This window comes from Phyllostomus discolor, chromosome 8 (assembly GCF_004126475.2).
Source record: "Phyllostomus discolor isolate MPI-MPIP mPhyDis1 chromosome 8, mPhyDis1.pri.v3, whole genome shotgun sequence".
Taxonomy (NCBI): domain Eukaryota; kingdom Metazoa; phylum Chordata; class Mammalia; order Chiroptera; family Phyllostomidae; genus Phyllostomus; species Phyllostomus discolor.
In genome coordinates, this window is record NC_040910.2 from 43,071,201 (window position 1) to 43,090,670 (window position 19,470).

A 19,470-nucleotide genomic window follows, 5' to 3' on the forward strand; every position below is an offset into this window, starting at 1 on the left:
TTTAAGTTTAAAATATTCCTATAAGGAAAACAATATAACCAGGCTTGGGCAAGACAGTACTGTAAGCAAGAACGATTATAGACCAATATAATTTATAGCCAAGATGCAAAAATTCTAAATAAAATATTAATTTAAAAATATTGATATAACATTACATATATATTAATACACAATATGATATGTGATTAATATAATTTTAAAAGATTAATAATCTTTAAAAGATTAATAAAGTGCCACAATCTAAAAAAGTACCGTAAAGGTGGATTTATCTCAAGTGGAAATAAAATTTATTATTAAATTAGAAAAGAAAATTTATGTTGTTGGGCATTTTTTAAAATACTGATTTTAGGGAGAGGGGAAGAAAAGGAGAGAAACACAGATCTGATCATTTGCCTCTCTCACACCTCCCAATGGGGGACCAAACCCACAAGTCAGGCATGTGCCCTGATTGGAACTGAACCCATGACCCTTCAGTTCATGGAGTGACGCTCCGACCAACTGAGGCACACAGGCCAACTCTCATTGGGCATTTTAAATTAAATGAGACAAATTATATGGTTATCTCTATAGATACAGAAAAACTGTATAATAAACATTTATTTACAATAAAAATCTGTAAATGAACTAGGAATTGAAAGGCCCCCCCCTTTTTTTTTGCATTTTCAATAAACCTACAACAGACAACTTACATAATGGAGAAATGCTGAAATCATTTGCTTTAAAATGCCTTATGGTATATAGCATAAGGAGTCAATGACAGAAGCCCAAACAGTGAGGAAAAGACTGCAATAATCCAGACAAGAGCTGGTGGTGTCTGGACCAGGGTGAGAACTATGGAGGAGGAGAGTGTGAAGTGTTTGATTTTGGCTAGATTTTGAAAGCAGAGCAGCCAGGGTTTGCTGAGAAATCAAATGTATGGAGTGACAGGGAGAGCTCAAGGACCATCCCTAAGTTTCTGTTGGAGCTCCTGGAAGATTTGAGTTGCTATTTGAGAAGAGGAAGATAGAAGGGGTTAGGCAAGCTTGGATTGAGCTACAATCAGGAGCTCTGATTTGGATATGTGGAGTTTGGACGCTCATGGACACCCAGTGGAAATGTCAAGGAAGCATTTTTTAAAGCCTTTCTTTATTTTTTTAAAAGATTTTATTTATTTATTTTTAGAGAGAGGGGAAGAGGAGAGAGGAGAGAACTATGTGGTTGCTTCTCATGCACCCAATACTGGGGACATGGCCCACAACCCAGCCATGTGCCCTGACTGGGAATTGAACTGGTGACCTCTGGTTCACAGCCCATGCTCAATCCCCTGAGCTACACCAGCCAGGGCAAGGAAGCATTTCTTAATAGGAGCTGGGAATTCAGGAAATAGGAATAAAAATTTGGGCATTGTCAACGTATAGAGGTTTCAAAAGCATAATATGATTTACAGGCCATGGGGGGAGGGTTCTTAAGATTGGGAGAGTTAGGAGCAATTGATGGTGAAAATATGAGCCAGCCATGGGAAAATTAGAAGTGTTACAGACAGTGGCAACAGCAAAGGCCTTGAGATGGGCCTCCTCGGTGGGTGTTTCCTAGATGTGACCTGAGTGAGGAATCTCCATCATCCTGAGAAACTGGCAACATTAGCCCGAGGCTCAGAGGATCCGAGTCTAGCTCAGGTCAACGCAGTTTAACCAGGGGTAGTAAGAGGAAAGATTCTGGGTTAGTAGCGCCTTCTACTGGCCCGGACGGCTATCAGCTCCATTTCCCACAATAATAACGGTTATGCATATAGTATTGTTATTATTATTATTAGTGGAAAACAGCCAGCGCTTAATAAATCCGTGACTCAGCCTGTCTCACCTCTGTGCAGTATGGAGGGTGGCACTAGTGGGGATGTATATGTAGGTGTACCGAATGAATGAATGAACGAATAGGTGTGGTCAGGTTCTGGACCTCAGTCTTCCCTTCTGCAAATCTCGATTCTTTCTTTCATTGAATAAACTGTTGATTGAGCACGTACTACGTGCTAGGTCCTATTCTAAATGATCGGGACAAAGCAATGAACAAAACATATAAAAGCCTGTTACAGGCACCGTGTAAAGTTCTATACACATCTATCCTCATACAATCTTCACAATGTCCTTAATCCAAGATGCTATCATTCGCCCCAATTACTTGACATACAATATTATATTAGTTTCAGGTGTACGACAAAGTAGTTAGGTATTTATATAACTTACAAAATGATCAGAAGGCAATTTTTGATACTTTGAGGAGGTGGTTGCCTGCCTTTGGAGCGACCCTGACGGCCTGAGAGGACCAGTAGGCTAGTGTCCGTTGCCATGGACCCCCGACGCTCTCCCAGAGCTTTAGGCCCAGAGCGTTCTCCACACGTGACACTAGCCAATATGGCGCGGTCCAGGGTGTTTCATTGACCACGTGGTTCTGGCAGGCAAGATGGCGACAGCCAGTCCCACTTCCCTGGAGTCGGCGCCGCGGATCTTGCGGCTGGTGTCCGAGTGCAGCCGCTCCAGGGCACGGGCAGGCGAGCTGCGGCTGCCGCACGGGCGGGTGGCCACTCCAGTATTCATGCCAGTGGGCACGCAGGCCACCATGAAGGGCATCACGGCGGAACAGCTGGACGCGCTGGGCTGCCGCATCTGCTTGGGCAACACCTACCATCTGGGTCTGAGGCCGGTGGGTGGGCTCTGCACGGACAGAGTGGTGGGGGAGCTTGGGGACCCCTGGAGCATCCCCTAGGCCAGGGATTCCTCCAAAAATCGATCGACAAACGCCTATTGAGAGCCCCCAGTGGCCCCTGCCTTGTGCTGTGCGTGAGGAAGCAGCGGGGATCCAAGTTGGCCATCCCTGTCCTCCGACCTGAGTTCCCTGGGTTGGGCTTCCTTTTGACAGAACTCTTTCTTTCACCGCTCCCCGCCCCCTAACCCAGGGCCCGGAGCTGATCCAGAAAGCCCACGGTCTCCACGGCTTTATGAATTGGCCCCACAACCTGCTGACGGTGAGATGGGACCGGGAGGCGAGGACGATCCTCGGAAGTGAATCTCTCCTAACCTGTCTCAGGACTGCCCTGCGGTGTATTTTCTCCAGGACAGCGGCGGCTTCCAGATGGTGTCCCTAGTGTCCCTGTCTGAGGTAACGGAGGAGGGCGTCCGCTTCCGCTCCCCCTTCAATGGCGATGAGACCCTTTTGAGCCCGGAGAGGTCCGTGGAGATCCAGAACGCGCTGGGTGAGCAGATCCCGGAGGCCGCCCCTTCCCCTACCTTTCGCTGGTGGAGTTGAGGTGACCGGCTCCTTATATTTGGTGTGGCTTTGAGCAATCGCTCCCCTTCCCTGAGCTGCAGTTGAGCCAACTCAAATACAGATAGTTCACAAGGATTTGTAATCTAATGTCGGTAAATCTTTAAGTACAGTGCATGGCATGTAGTACCCTTTATTACCCTTATTGCTATTATGACTTTTTTTTGTAATCCTCACACGAAGTCACGGCCATTTATTCTAGAGAGAGGGGAAGGGTAGAGAGAGAGGGAGAAAAACATCGAATGGAGATGAAATATCCATTGGCTGCCTCTAGGCATGTGCCTTGCTGTTGGACGTGGCCCAGCCAACTGAGCCACCCCCTCAGGGTGTGGCTGGTTTATTTTTTCCATTTGTTTATTTTCTCTTTTGTTTTTATTTTCTTTTTTATAGCTTTATTGAGATATGATGCACAAATAATTCATCTATTTAAAATACACACTTCAGTATATTCACAGAGTTGTACAACGATCACCACAGTCTAATTTCAGAACATTTTTATCACCCCAAGAAGAAATCCCATACCCATTATTAGTCCCTCCTGTCCCTCCCTCCCCAAGCCCTAACCAATCTAGCTGTCTCTATAGATTTGCCTTTTCCAGGCATTTCATCTAGATGAAATCATATAACGTGTGGTCTTTTGTGAGTGGCTTCTTTTACTTAGTATACTTTTTTTTTTTAATATGGAACACTTCATGAATTTAAGTGTCATCCCCACACAGGGGTGGTGCTAATCTTCTCTGCCAGTCCAGTCTCAGTATATGTGCTGTCAAAGTGAGCACTGGTATAGGTTTTTGAGGTTTGTCTATATTATAGTGTGCTCAGTACTTTAATCCTTTTTTTTAGCCAAATAATATGCTATTGAGTGGATATGCTTCATTGATTTTTTTTGATAGTTGCAATCTTACATACATATCTTGTTTATTTTTTAAATAAAAATTTTTTTTGGTTGTTCCCCTTTTTCTTGCTTTTAAACTCCTTAGATCATCTGTAATAATCAAACCAAACCAAATTGTAGACATTCTCTCATTTCATCTGTAAGTACAGGATCTGGCAGAAGTAATGCCTGCTTGAGTGCAATTGGTAGGATAATAATATGGGTGTAGTAATTTATGGTTTTAATTTGAATATTTCACCTAAAATGTCATATGGTGCGCTTCAGTGTGTTATTGTTATGTTACAGAATTACATGCTTATGATTTTGTAGTAAAGGATTTTGTAATAAAGAAGGGATGTTATTTGTGCCAGACCCTATATTTTAATTTGTATCTCTAAAACAGGAGTTTAAAAAAACAAACAAACCCCATAATGCTATGTAAAAATAATTAACAGTAATTAATTAACATCATCAAAATATCTGGCCAGTGTTCCAAGTTAGTTTCTTTATTTTTATTTTTTAATCATTTTATTTATTTATTTTTATTTATTTATTTTTTAAAATACTTTTTACTGAATTTTATTTATTTATTCATTTATTTGAGACGGAAGGGAGGGAGAAAGAAAGAGAGAGAGAAACACCAATGTGCGGTTGGTGGGGGTCATGGCCTGCAACCCAGGCATGTACCCTGACTGGGAATCGAACCTGCGACACTTTGGCTTTCAGCCCACGCTCAATTTATTGAGCTGAGCTGAAATTATTTTTTTAATTTTATTTATTTATTTTTAGAGAGGGGAAGGGAGGGAGACAGAGAGGGAGAGAAACATCAATGTGTGGTTGCCTCTCGAGTGCCGCCTACTGAGGACCTGGCCTACAACCCAGGCATGTGCCCTGACGGAAACAAACTGGCAACTCTTTGGTTCACAGGCCTGCTCTCAATCCACTGAGCTACACCAGCCAGGGTTATTTTTATTTTTTAACTTAATCTTTATTGTATTTTTTTCCCACTACCATTTCGTCTCTTTATACCCCCTTCTCCCCATACAGTTGTTTTACAAATGTCGTTTTTTTCCCCTATAGTCTGTTTATTTTAGGGTCCAAATAAATGTGCTCTCAATCCACTGAGCCACAGCAGCCAGGACCCATTCATGCTTCTTGCTTGGGACTATTATGCCACTAGGAGTTGCAACATGTGATTTTTTAGTTCTGTCGTTCTTCTGTAAAGTAAACCATCTCTCATGTACTCCTAGGAGACCAAGTAGTTCAGTTCATACAGGAAACAAAGGATTCATTTCAATGGGTTGATTACTTAGCATCCTTTAGCAGGGCAAACTAATGTTTAGATTTTTAGGATCACCATGAACTCAGGGATTTAAATGTATTTGATGTGTTTCAATCCATTACAATTGGATCAATTCTTATTGATTGTCAAATCACCCCATCTTTGACTAATGTGGTGTACTATGCTTTTTTCCTATAATGATATGTGATACTTGAGCTTTTCTAACATATAAGTCCACAGTCCCAAATCTGAAATTCTTGGGGCCAAGATTTTTCATATTTTAGAAGGTAACAAGCCCCACTTATTATCCACACAGCCTGTCAGTAAGGCCTATGGCAGTATGCTGTGGTGTTACACTTCTTTTTTTTTTTAATTAAAAAAATTGTGGTAAATACACATAACATAAAGTAAACCATCTTAACCATTTTTAAGTGTCCAATTCAGTGGCATTAAATACATTCATATTGTTGTGCAACCATCCCCACCATCTATCTCTGGAACTCTTTTCATCTGCAAAACCGAGACTCTGTCCACATTAAACACTCACTCCACATTCCTCTCTCCCGCTGCCTCTGGCACCTGCCCTTCTACTCTAAGAATTAGACTACTCTGGGGACCTCATATAAGTGAACACATACAGTATTTGTCTTTTTGTGACTGGTTTATTTCACTTAGCCTAATATCTTTAAGTTTCATCTGTGTTGTAGCATGTGTCAGAATTTCTTTCCTTTGCAAGCCTGCATAGTATTCCATTGTATGTCTATATCACATTTTATCTGTTCACCAGTCAGTGGTCGCTTGGGTTGCTTTCACCTTTTGACTATTGGGAATAATGCTATGAACATGGGTGTACAAACATCTCTTAAGATCCTGCTTTCTCCTCTTTTGGGTATATGCCCAGAACGGAATGGCTAGATCATATGGTATACACTTCACTTTTTTTAGATTAACACTTTATGAAACTTTATATTAAATTGGACTTTTGAGCCCTGGCTGGTGTAGCTCAGTGGATTGAGCGAGGGCTGTGAACCAAAGGGTCGCCGGTTTGATTCCCAGTCCCGGCACATGTCTGGATTGTGCGCCAGGTCCCCGGTGGGGGCCATATGAAAGGCAACCACACATTGATGTTTCTCTCCTCTCTTTCTCCCTCCCTTCTCCTCTCTCTAAAAAATAAATATATAAAATCTTTTTACAAATAAAATAAATAAATTGGATTTTTGAAAGGGTTATTACTGTCTTGGGTTTTGCTACTGAATGAGTGTGCCATACACTTAAGAAAAAGCCCTTGATTTTGAGAAGTGCCTGGATTTTGGGATGGTGGGGAAGGCACATTCTGTTAAGGGTTGGACCATTGGTTTTTTTTTAACCCGACCCTTGTAGATGGACACTTGGGTTCCTATGTGCTATTGTTCTCTGCACCTCACTTTGTATGCATGGTGTTTTGTTCTTGAAGGGTAGACTTGCAAAAGTGGGATTTCATTCTACATGCCAGGCAAGGGGTTTGCTGGGGAGGGCTGGAGTTAGCTGGGGGTACCAGTAACAGGTGGGCATTTTGAAAGCTCTGTCTAGGTGCTGTATAAACGATTGGAAGATTAAGTGGGAGTCAGCAAGACCCAAGCAGAGGCTTTTGGTGTCCAGTTTGCCCCCAACAGGTGGGGTCTTTCCTAGTGACAGTACCCCATTTTCAACTGCCCCCCGCCCAGGGTCAGACATCATCATGCAGCTGGATGACGTGGTCAGCAGCACTGTGACGGGACCTCGTGTGGAGGAGGCTATGTACAGGTGTGTGTGTGTGTGTGCGCGCGTGTGCCTGTGTGCGCGCTCATGCACGTGGCATGGGCAGCAGGGCTAGGGATCCAGATCCTGCACCCTTGTTTCCCTACCCTTCAGAAGACCCAAACGGCTGATTGGGCCTCTTGCAGATCAATCCGCTGGCTAGACCGATGCATTGCAGCCCATCAGCAGCCCGAGAAGCAGAATCTCTTCGCTATCATCCAGGGTGGGCTGGATGCGGATCTCCGGGCCACCTGCCTTGAAGGTACAGCCATGTTTGGCAGGACCAGAGTTTGTCACATTGCTGAGAGCCTTCCATGGGTCTGGCATGTGATGGTGCTCAGGCAGCAGTTGTTAATGGGTGAAAAGGTTCTCCTGGAGAACAGGTTCTTCAGGCAGAAAGAACAGCTGAAGCAAAGGCCCAGAGGCAGAATGGAGTTGAATATTTTCAGAATAACAGTAATTCCAATACCTGTCCTGTTTTTTGGTGTTCAGACACTATGCCAAGTGCTGGTCACAGATTGACCCGTTGAGTTTTCATAACAATCCTGTAAGGTAGGAACTACCAGTTCCCAGGGTAACAGAAAGGAAAAACTAAGGTAGAGAGCTACTAGGTCACTTACCCCAAGCCAGACAGCTTGAATGTTACAGAGCTGGGATTTGGATCCAGGCCTTGAATCCTAGAACTTACAACATTAATTGGTACACTGAGATACTGGGGATCCATGGAGGGCTGTTGAGTGGGAGAGTGACAGGAACCATCAGGGAACCATAGAAAAACTCAGATAGGGTAGGAAGCAGAAGGCCCATGAGGGAGCCTTCTTTTATGAGGAAGAGCTGTTGTCCAGAAGGGTGACTGAGGCCTAAACCAAGGCTGTCACCCAGGAGATGAAGGGGAGGAAGTAGCAGGCAGAGAGGAGGAGAAGCAGCATTTCCTTTTGCTTGGTTGCTCTACACCTTGCCCTGTACCTTCAGAGATGACCAAGAGGGACGTGCCTGGCTTTGCCATCGGGGGACTGAGTGGGGGTGAGAGCAAGGACCAATTCTGGAGGATGGTGGTGCTGAGCACTTCGAGGCTGCCCAAGGACAAGCCCCGATACCTGATGGGGGTCGGGTATGTCCAAAAGCGGGAAGACTGCTGTGCCTGTGGGGAGCAGATTCCTGAGGACTCTCTGTTTCCCCCTCTACTCCCTTCCAACACTGTGTATCAGGAAAGGATACAGCCCTGCCTGGGAGGGGACTAAGGAGGATATGGCCCTCCACTGGGTATGGTTCTGAGGATTCCAGTCTGAGGGGAATCTGAGAATCTGGAAGGGGTCTGGGTCTGTGACCAGGGTTTGAGGTACTCTGCTCCCCTCCTCCCATGGCCCCACCCCCAGCTATGCCACCGATCTGGTGGTCTGCGTGGCTCTTGGATGCGACATGTTCGACTGCGTTTTCCCCACGAGGACAGCGGTGAGGCCTTGGGCAGGGGGCAGAAGGGGTGGGGCCTGTTGATGGGCCAAGGTGGAGGTGGGGCCAGAAGGGATAAAGACCTGGTTGACCTTCCTTCTGCCACCTTTCCTCCCTCAGCGATTTGGCTCTGCCCTGGTGCCTACTGGGAACCTGCAGCTGAAGAAGAGGCAGTTCCAGAAGGACTTCCGCTCCATAGACCCTGAGTGTGCCTGTCCTACCTGCCAGAAGTAGGGAATGATGAGGCTGGAGGCTGGGGGAAGCCTTGGAGGAGGGCAGGACTCTACACTGCTGAGCTCTGACTTTCTGTTCCCAGGCACAGCCGGGCCTTCCTGCACGCGCTGCTTCACAGCGACAACACCGCCGCTCTGCACCACCTCACTGTCCACAATATTGCCTATCAGGTAGACCTGTGTATGGCCTGGGTGGGCAAGGCAGGGGTGGGGGCGGGGGTTTCCTGGGTGCGGGTGGCTGACACTGACATCTCTGCCCCATAGCTGCAGCTGATGGGCACCATACGCACCAGCATCATGGAGAAACGCTTTCCTGACTTTGTGCGGGACTTCATGCGCACCATGTATGGGGACCCCACCCTCTATCCCACCTGGGCCACTGAAGCCCTAGCCTCTGTGGGAATCACATTGAGTTGACCTGGCTTGGGGGAAGGTGGGAGGGTGTGGAAGATATTGAAGGGTTTGGATTTTTTATTATAATTTAGTGTCTGTTTCTTCTTGGAGGGGGTGGTGGCCTGTCTTGGTTCCCTTCCTGGTCTGAGTGTCCTGTGGTTGATGTCCCTTTCCTCCCATTGGAAATAACTAGTAACCATAGCAACAGGTAGTATCTGGAAACCACCTCTCACAATCCATCATGTAGGAAGTGTCTCAGAGAGGGAGCTGCATTCCTTTTCCTATGGCCTAGACTTCCCAGACACTCCAGGTGTCAACATTGTTGTCCTGCCCCTTTTCACAGTTGAGTAAACAGGCCACCACAGGGGAAGTAGCTTATATAAGTCACCACTGAGGAAGTAGCAGCCTGGCTCCAGAGCTCATGCCCTTAGCCTTGACTCTTCAAACATGTGGTTTAATCTTGCTGTCAGTTAACACGGTTATATCGATAATAGGTGTGATATAGTAGGTGCTTACACTGCACCTAGCCCTGTTCTAAATGGTTGTCATGTGTATTCTTACAACTTTATGATACATGAATAGCTACCTTCCCCATTTTATGGATGAGGAAACTGAGTTTCAGGGGAATGAAGTCACTTGGTCACTATCACCTAGCAAATAAACAGGCCCAGGATCTAACCCAGATATGGCCAATTATAGAGCTGGTGCTCTTAGAAGGTAAGGGTTTTTAAGTTGAAAAAGTAATACATGTGTAGGATCCACCATTCAAATAGCATAAAAATTGCACTATTTTGATCAGTTTGTGTATTCTTCCAGAAACTTTCCATGTGTACCTATTTTTCATGCATGTCAGTGTCCTTTACATGTAGTTATGTACTTTGCTATTTTTCCTTTTTCAGTGTATATCAAATTGTTTACATGTCAGTACATGAAGACTTATTTTCTTTACAGTTGCTGCAGAGTATTTATTTAGCTTCATGGAAGGACAGTTGGGGTGTCTCCAGATTTCTGCTATTCTTGTCAAGGCCGCACTGCCAATCGTTGTTGGTCATCCTTTTACTCATTTATCTGAGACTTGGAGCTTGGGTCTTGGAACAGGTACATAGCATTGGCCACTTGGCCATCCTCCTCCTGTTTCTTCAGTCAGCCCACTTCCCCACCTCCATTGCTCCTGAGTCGTTAATCGGGTTGCTTCTGCATTCTTTGGACTCCTCAGTTTCTCTCTGGCCCATCTATGCCCAGAGGGATAAAAATCACTTCTTTTCTTTCTTTCATTAAAAAAAGATTTTATTTATTTATCTTTAGAGAGAGGAGAAAGAGAAACATTGATGTGAGAGAAAAACATCAATCGGTTGCCTCTGAAATGCACCCAGAATGGAGATCGAGCCTGCAACCCAGGCATGTGCCCTGACCCAAAATCAAACTGGCAACTTTTTGCTTTGCAAGGTGATGCCCAATTAACGGGAGTCGCTGCAGTCAGGGCAAATCACTTCTTTTTTTTAACTTCTTTTTATGGGCACAGGATCCGTTGAGTTTCTTTGAATACTCAAAAAGATCATGTATGGTACTCTAAATTTGAAGAATCAAGTGGTTTTGTTAGCACCACCAAGGCGGAGGTGAAGGGAAGTATTCTTAGGAGGGCACAGCATTCGCAAAAAGGCAAAGAGGTGTGACTTTTATGTAGGAATGAGAGGGGGAGGCAATGTCCAGCTAGACCGCCTCTCCCAAGGAACCACCAACATAGCCAGCCTCGCACCTTAAAAGTGCTCTGAAATCCCGCGCAGAGAGCTGATTTGCGAGGCGGGGGAAAGATGCATTCTAGGACCTGTAGTCTTCGTTAAGAGTCCAGAAATTCGCGAGTGACAGTCCCCACCGGGCCCCACCACGAGGAGTCGCCCTTTCGCGAGTATGGTGGGCCTTGCCCTCTGCTCCGGAAGACTTCAGACACGCTACAATTACGAATAAGAACAGGAGATTGTTGATTGACAGATTCAGCTTTAAGTCAGAGTTTAAAGCCCTCCTCTCAGTTTGTTGGCTGCTGGAATGATATTTATAGAAACCAATGAGGAATTTTTAGGGAACTAAGTATCGTCAAGTAACGAACCAGTGTCTAAAGATTTGATCCCTAACTTCATTGGCCAGCCTTTTTGATTGGAGGGTCTTTCTACCAATCAAACTGGCGGATTTTCATGGTATCCGGGAACTCCCCTAGTAGGCGGAGCCAACACGCTTTTTCCTGGAACACCACCCACCAACCTTGACAAGTCGCTACCCGCTGCTATTGGCTCAAGGGTAACAGCGACAGGCCTTAACGTCCAATGAGCCCGCGGGGAGGTCCCCAGGGGTAAGGCTCACTCAGTCTTAAATCCGTGACTCACGTTCATTGGCTGATCTGTATGACTGGCAGTGTGTCCACCAATCAGGGGTGGCGTATGGGTTTTGGGGCCGGGGCGGGAGGTCGCTCCGGTCGGGTGTCGTCCGAGAACCGGATGAAGTGGCGACTGTGAGGCCGAGGGAGCGGGAGTCGCGCTGAGCCCCGGGCGGGGAGCAACGGCCGCGGACGCCGCGGGACCGCGTCGTTGAGGGACGGGGGCGGGCAGGGAGCGCTGGGCGCTTGGCGCTCGGGCCGGGGCCGCCGGCGCCATGGGCAACCGCGGGATGGAAGAGCTTATCCCTCTGGTCAACAAGCTACAGGACGCCTTCAGCTCCATCGGTCAGAGCTGCCACCTGGACCTGCCGCAGATTGCCGTGGTAGGCGGCCAGAGCGCGGGCAAGAGCTCGGTGCTGGAGAACTTCGTGGGCCGGTAAGTGAGCGCGGTGGCGACGACCCGCGGGCGGTGGCCTAGGGCGGGGAGGGCGGACCGGGAATGGCGCGCCCTGCGCCTCCAGCGTAACTGCGGCGCTTGCGTGCCGGTGACGGGACAGGGGCAGGGAGGCGGGCCCTGTGGGTCACTGTGAGCGTAGGGTTCCTTGAAGGGGCTGAGGAGCCGGCCCAGGATGGGCCGGGATGTGGGGTGGATCCCTGCCGACTGGTCACTAACTCTAGTGGGTGAATTCTACCATCGGGTTGCCTGTGGGTGAAGGTTAGGTTTCCCGTCTCTGTTCGAAACGTGTCACCTAGATATCTGTTGGACCAACCCCTGCCGTCTGGCTGGCTGTTCATTTATCTGGAGCAGTCCCTGCCTCCTGATTGGCTAACTCTGTCCTGAATAGGCCTCCCTGCTACCACCATTTGGCTGTCCATCTGTCCAGTTCTGCAGGGCAAGCTCCCTGCTGTCTAGCTAGCTGTCCAGGGTGACCTGTGCTGTCTCGCCGCTCATCCGTGCCTTTCATAGAGTAACAGTTAGCCATCCCTCTGTTGCTTACCCCAGCTGGCCTCTGCTGTCTGACTGGCTGTCTGACTGGCTGTCTGGACCCTAGGGGACCCTGTTGTCTGCTTCTCCTGGGCTGACTCCTCAGCTTGGTCCCTGGCAAACACTGGCTCTTCTCTCAACCAGGTTCATCTTTTTGCCTGTTTGGTGTCTGTCCTTCTAGTCTGTCCATATTGCCTTAACAGCCCCGGACTGTCTGGCCCAACCTCTGGCAGGGTGTGGTGGGAGAATAGAGAAGGGAGCTGGAGGATGAGACTTGAACTGCTCTCTTCTCATTTGGAAGTAGGACACCAGGGAGAACTTTCTACAGGTTTCTTTCCTGGCCTACATCAGGATGTTCCAGGGCCCTGGAACACAGGGAGCAGCCCCCAAGCTAAAGCCTGCCAACTGGGGGCCCTCTTGGAGCCTGGGAAGGGACTTATTGTCTGATCAGGCCTTCATGGTAAGAGCTGGGATAAGGCCTTCCCTGGGCAGCCCTGGGAAACCTTAGTTTGCCCACCTGTTCAATAGGCAAATTCTATTCTCTGGGCTGTTTCAGGGATTCAGGAAGCTAATGAATGAGAACTGGTCCTGTGGCCAGTTCTTTCTTCTGCCTTTTGCCTGCCTCCCAGATGGGCAGTGTATTTCCATTCCAGGAAGGACTCCATTTGTAACTGTGTGGCTGCCAAGTGATAACATCATAGTTGTTGTTGTTACTACTGTTGCCTTCAGTGTTAAGAAGTAATGTTCAGCAGCAAGTGCCAGGCTGAGTTCTTTTCTTTTGTTTAAAATCCTCACTTGAGGATTTGTTTGTTGATTTTAGAGAGAAAGGGGAAGGATAGAGGAGAGAGAGAGAGACATCGATGTGAAAGAAAAACATCTATCAGTTACCTCCTGTATACCCCCCAACTGGGGATTGAACCCACAACCTTGTGGTGTACACGACGATGCTCCAACCAACTGAGCCACCTGGCTAGGGCAGGCTGAGTTCTTCATTCAGTGTCTTAACTCCCGTGATAAGCAAGTGGAGTGGAGGTTCTGTTATCCCCACTTTAGAGATGAGCAGGGAGGTTCAGAAAGTACTTACTGTTTGCCCAAGGGCACCAAGCTGGTGCTCAGTGGAGCCCAGCAGAGGCCTGGGGTTTTGCTCCCAGCATTTCCTCCTTTGTCTCTGTTGCTTTGTACTCTGTCCACTGTGGCGGAAAGGTGTTGTTTTGGTGTCAGCCAGGACTGTGCTGTGGGCCCCTCTGCATGACCATCTTCCTACCTGCCTGAGCTTCCAGTGGGTATCTGCAAAGCTCTGTCCATTTCAATTGCATTTGACTTTGGATGTTTTTTGACCCCTCTAGGCCTTGGTTTCCCCTTCTAAAAATGGGGTGATGGTCCCTCAAGACTGTGCCAAGGATATAGTGACTTAATGTGTTGAAAGTGCTTACTTAGCACAGTGCTCGCACACAGTAGGTCTATATGGCCATTATTCATTGGTCTGGCTTCTCTCATATTGACAACAAAAGCTAATCAGAATTAAAGTGCTCTCTTGTTTCACACCCAACTTCATTTAAGTCCTAGTAGGATGGCACTGCTATGATCCCATTTTACAGAGCAGGAAATAGGCTCAGAGAGCTGAGCACTCTTGGCTTGAGGTTGTTTGGTGAGGCATCAATGGTTCTGGGTGTGTGGGGGCCTGAGTCTCTCTCCCCTCTCCACCTTTCTTCTGTTCCTCTGCCCCCTGACTTTCTGTGCTGCCCACCCTGGCATATGGTATTGCCAGCTACTACTGATCCTGGCTTCTGTGGCAAGATCCTCCCAGAAGCCTGCGATGCAACATCCCATTTGAAGAACATTAATTCAGGTCCTGAGAACCAAAGTTGAAAAAGGCCTCTCTTTGGTTATGGGGTGCTCTAATAGAGCTAATTTCTTTTTATTTCTAGAATGTGGGGAAGGCTACTTAGATATAAAGCCCTGTTCCAAGGGGATGGCAGGCGGGCCTTTGAATTTCACTCTCTACTTCTTTTTCTGAATTCGGTCAAATCATTTTTTCTTATACTGTGTACTTATACAGTGGATATCCTGGTTGGTTTTGAGGAACAAATAAGATAGTGTCAAGGGCATGTGCCTGGGGGTCAGCACAAGCTGCTCTGTTTTATTGCTTCCTCCTTGTGGATTTTCTAAGGATGCGATGGGAGTGGGAATGACCTAGTTAACTTACCCCTGTACCAGGGGTTGCATATTGGTGGTCCCGGGACCCACGGTCTGCTTGCTGGAACTTCTGTTTCACCTGCATGGTGTTTAAAGTATTTTGTTTTTAATTAGCTGTCAATATTTAAAAATTAGATTCTGAATAAAATTCAGATTTTTTAAAAGAAATATTTTATTTATTTTCAGAGAGAGAGGGAGAGAAACATCAATGTGTGGTTGCCTCTCGTGTGCCCCCTACTGGGGAACTGGCCTGCAACCCAGGCATGTGCCCTGACTGGGAATTGAACCAGCGACTCTTTTCATTCATAGGCCAGCACTCAGTCTAACTGAGCCACACCAGCTGGGGGCAAAATCCAGGTTTTTGAAGTGCTGGCAAACCTCCAGAGATCTTTAGAGATTAAAGCTCCACCATAGTTGTCTATACCCGTATGCCCGTGGCTGCTGCTGTTGTAATTGTTGTTTTCTGGTCTCCCTGTTCCTGTGTTTTGCTTGGTGCAACTGCCTGGATCTCAGAATGAGCAGTCACTGGCTACCTGGTCAAACCAGGCTATTTGAGCTGCCACAGCCCCCACCACTACCTAATGCTTGCCCAGGCCTATTTCACATTTGCTTACTGGCCATGGAAGCCTTTGAGTTTAAGACCCCTGGCTCAGCACCAGCAGATAGACCTGTGGCCCTGAGGAAAGGGAGGAACTTGGCAATTTTTGAGGCCTCCAACTCAAAAGGCCTGGGCTTGATCCTGTGAGCCTTTCCCCTCTCAGGTGCTGTTTACCCAGCTAGCCAGTGGGGCTGTTAACAGTAATTACTCATAGGCCCCATTCAGGCACCCAGATTGGGTGTGTTTTTACCCCTTACGGCAGATAAAGTCACCTGGTGCCCCTCATTGAGGGTGGAGTGAGGATTAAATGAGATCACTTAGAGCTCTTTGGAGCTTTTAGCACAGAAAAAATGCTTAAAATACTTCACATTTTTCATTCCCTCATTGAGACTTATTTCTAGGCCCTTAGCCAGACACCAAAATCCCTGGCCTGGAGGAGCTGGCTTTCCAGCAGGGGGCAAATAAAGAAGAAACTTGGCAGAAGATGCCAATTTATGGAAAAAAAGAGTAGGATTAAGGAGATGTGTTTGTGTGGCCGGGGGACAGAGGGAGGTTTATGGTTTAAATAGGTGGGAGGGGGTCAGAGAAAGGGTCCTTTGATCAAAGACTTGAGGTGAAGGACGAGCCTCCATTGGACAGCTACTGGAAGAGCATCCTAGGCTGTGGAAACAGCCAGTGCAAAGGCACTGAGGTAGGAGTATGCTTGGAGACTAGTATAAGGGGAGGAGAGGAAGATAAGGGAGGTATGGTCATTCAGGGTAGGAGTGAGCTCTGTGAAGTCCTGAGTGCCAAGAAGGGCTTTGAGTAGAGGGAAGGCTGCTGATGGTGCCCTTACGGTCTTCCTGGACCTGGTTCTGGGCAAGCTGAGGCTTTTCCCTTTGATTTTCAGCTTTACATTGATTTTCTCAGTGAGCAGATTCATCGAATGCATGTAGGGGTCTAGTGCCATTTTTCTTTTAACTAGAAACAGCTGCCTGTGGGACTCTACCATTTCCAGCTGTGTTTCCATTTGGTCTTTGGTGATGTGTTTCACCAGGGAGACGTGGCTTCTACCTGGCACACCGAGGGTGCCGGACAAATGCAGGATGACTGTTAGTTTATGACCCTGCCAGACATGGGCATGTGATCTGCCCTTTGGGCTGGTGTGTTCCCTTAAGTATTTGAAGCCACTTGGCACAGATGGCTGCTTTTTCCATTGTTTTTTCTTCTGTGTGAAACCGAATTGTCTTTGTCCATGTGGTCTATAGTACCTGGGCCAGTCATAGCGGGGAGAGTCTAGAGGTGCCTCTGGGAATGTGCTGCTGTGTATCAGTTGAATGACCTCACTGCTTTGGGCCTCAGTTTCCCCCTCTGGAAAATGGGGATCACAGAGGTCCCTCCTTCCAGGGAGTGGGCTGAGGATCAAATGAGCTAATCCTTGTGAAACATACATGTTTTGCACAACCCTGGTCCAGACTCTGATGATCAGTTGTTAATCTCTGTTTCCTTAAAGAAAAAGAGTTTATAATTACATCATTAATGTAAGTTAAAACCACATTTTAGCACAAATACTAAGTGAGGGCCTGTCAGTACAGACCAGAACCAGCTGGAGAACCACATGCATACGGCCCCCCGGGTTCTGAAATGCTAGCAGGATCCTGTTCTTGGTTTGTTTCTAAGTGGGAATGGTGGCTGCAAACAAATATTTGGCCCTGAAAAATTATTTCTGCTCATTTTGTTTATGGTGGTGGGAGATTGGGAACAAAAGTGCCTGGCAGTAGGGAATTGGCTAGGCAAACAATATGTCCAGACATCCGACTGAAATAACTGCTCAGAGTGATCTAGAAGAGGATTTAATGACCCAGAAAGTCATGTAAGACCTTTTAGGTCCCAAACCACATGGATGGTGTGATCCTGTCTTGTTCAAAACAGTTTCATTTGCATAGTTAAAAGCCTGGGAAGATGTGTGTCTCCCTCCTACCCCCAGCCTCATATGTGAGTTGTCTCCCCATGTGATTCTTAGTTTAATTTTGCTCATTTGGTGATTCTGTTTATAACCAGGATGAATTATTTATATTCAGGAAGACAAATTTCTCCAAAGTTCAGAGTTATTTGTCTGGAGATAATGTCCCTCAGTAGGTACACAGATTGAAATCCTCTGCTAATAAGCCAGGTCAGTTCTTGGTGAGGGCGGAGGACTGGCTTGTGGAAAGTTCTAGAATTAGAGTTTTCAAAGATAGAGCAGGAAGAAGGGGTTGGTCTTGGAATGGAACCCTGTGCCTCTCTGGGTGTTTGTGTGTGGCTCAGAGCCACATCTGCCAAGCTTTTGCTTGATTTGAATGAAAATGCTGAAATTATAGGACCCTCTACTGTAGAAAGAAATGGGAGCATCAGCTAACCCTTAATTTACTGGGGTTGCCAAGTGCATGCTGTAATTAAGCCTTTACTGTGTTAAAGCTTTGAAAAAGCGCAAGCCAATAATGAGGTATTTATAGGGTATTAGCTACAATATGAATAAAAGAAAACAGTTGTTCTACCCGTGAAGCAGGATGGCACTGGAGAGGAAAGACTCCTGCTTCTGGGTGCATTTGGGTTCCTGTTAGTGTTGGTGATGAGGCCCCTGCTGGTGCTGGGGGGTTCCCCCTTGGAGTCACTCTCAACTTGAACAGGATGCTGGGTGGCTCTTTTGGTTTCACCTGCTGCTTGATGTTTATGATACAGTAAAAGCTGATGTTTGTGGAGAATCACCCTGTGCAGTATCTAAAATCTGACCACAAGGTCCTAGCAGCTGTGGGGAGGTGGGTGCTGCTCTTAGCATCCCTGCTTCAGAGGTGGGAAAATTGAGGCCAGATGGGGGCCTTGCTTGAAGTCACACAGGGAGTAGTGCAGGAGCCAAGGCCTGAGCTGGGCCTTACTCATCCAGAGGCAGATACCCAAGGACAGTGGGGATGAGAAGGTGTGGCCATGGCTCTCAGGAGTGAGGTGAACAGGGGACACCATGGCACTCGTGTCCAAGAATGGGGTAGAGGTCGCAGATTCAGCAACTTCCAGCTTTTGGAATCATTAGATTAGCTGTGTGTCAACTGGCATGCCTTAAATAGCACCTACTCTGTGCCACATGCTGGGGATCCAGCAGGGACTGAGAAGGACAGAGATCAGGTGAATGGTTACATGAAGCAAGAACATTCTGAAGATCAAGAAATGGGGTGAAAATGGGGGGTGGGTAGGTGACAAAGTGGCTGGACAGGGGGCTTCTTCAGAAGAGGGGGTCTGGGTGGGTGTCCTGCAATGGAACCAGTCCCTCAAGAACCCCAGAGAAGACTGCCCCAGGCAGAGGGAACGGCACCTCTGGCCTGCTGGGTGCCTGCTGCACATGTGGAAAAGGGATGGAGATGGAGGCAAGAATCAGCAGGCACGTGAGGGGCAGGAAACTGCTCATTGTGGGTCCATTTTTTGTCATTTTAATTACACAAGTAGAACGCTGGTGACATTGTTGTAAAAGGGAAATCATGACATTTGAGGAAGACCACATGGCCCACCCTGTCCCTTCCTCCCAGCTCTGCCTGGGAACACCATTGCCAGTTTGGGGTATGTCTTGCCAGACCCCTCTTGTGTATTTATGTGCATATGTACATGCTGGTACCTATAGAAAATGTATAGCACTTTTAGGGGCTGGATCTTTTTTAGTATCTTCTTTCCAGAACTGGGACCAGCCCATTTATGTAGTTTGGCAGCCTGCTTCCCAGCCACTCAACACATCCTAGAGGTCTTTACATGTTGGGATGTTTGTAACTGCTGCTTAGAGCTTCGTGATTGTCCCAGAGGGGTAGGAAATGGGGCAGGGGGCCAGCAAAGTTGCTGTGGCTGTCTAGATGAGTGATGACAGTACCCTCCGTGTGCCCTGATTTACGCTTGAGTCCAGTGCTTGATCTGATCCCTCTTAACAGATCAGGAAACTGAGTCACAGAAGCTTGCCCAGGGATGCTGGGGTTTCAGGTGGTCAGACTTGAATCTAGAGCCTTGGCTGGGCTTGGAAGGCC

The 19,470-nt window shown here is 47.2% G+C and overlaps 2 protein-coding genes and 1 non-coding gene across 11 annotated transcripts in view; 2 read left to right on the forward strand and 1 right to left on the reverse strand.

Moving 5' to 3' along the window:
• The first annotated feature begins 2,401 nt into the window (after window positions 1-2,401).
• QTRT1 (queuine tRNA-ribosyltransferase catalytic subunit 1) lies at window positions 2,402-10,255 on the forward strand. The gene is made up of 10 exons (XM_028519947.2): window positions 2,402-2,676; window positions 2,930-2,998; window positions 3,088-3,226; window positions 7,157-7,235; window positions 7,376-7,491; window positions 8,202-8,340; window positions 8,606-8,681; window positions 8,799-8,908; window positions 8,995-9,082; window positions 9,176-10,255. Exons 1-10 carry the CDS (start codon window positions 2,437-2,439, stop codon window positions 9,326-9,328), a joined length of 1,209 nt encoding a protein of 402 aa, XP_028375748.1. The 5' UTR covers window positions 2,402-2,436; the 3' UTR covers window positions 9,329-10,255.
• LOC114504374 lies at window positions 3,972-4,076 on the reverse strand. Its single transcript, XR_003685151.1, has one exon. It is a non-coding gene; the product is annotated as a U6 spliceosomal RNA (small nuclear RNA).
• Window positions 10,256-11,805: 1,550 nt separating the features above from the next.
• DNM2 (dynamin 2) overlaps window positions 11,806-19,470 on the forward strand; it is an 86,240-nt gene continuing 78,575 nt past the window's right edge. For all 9 annotated transcript variants that reach the window (XM_028520158.2, XM_036032339.1, XM_028520154.2 and 6 more), the window contains exon 1: window positions 11,806-12,108. In XM_028520158.2, the coding sequence (XP_028375959.1) occupies window positions 11,948-12,108 (161 nt within the window). In that variant the 5' untranslated portion in view covers window positions 11,806-11,947. The remainder of the gene's footprint in view (window positions 12,109-19,470) is intronic.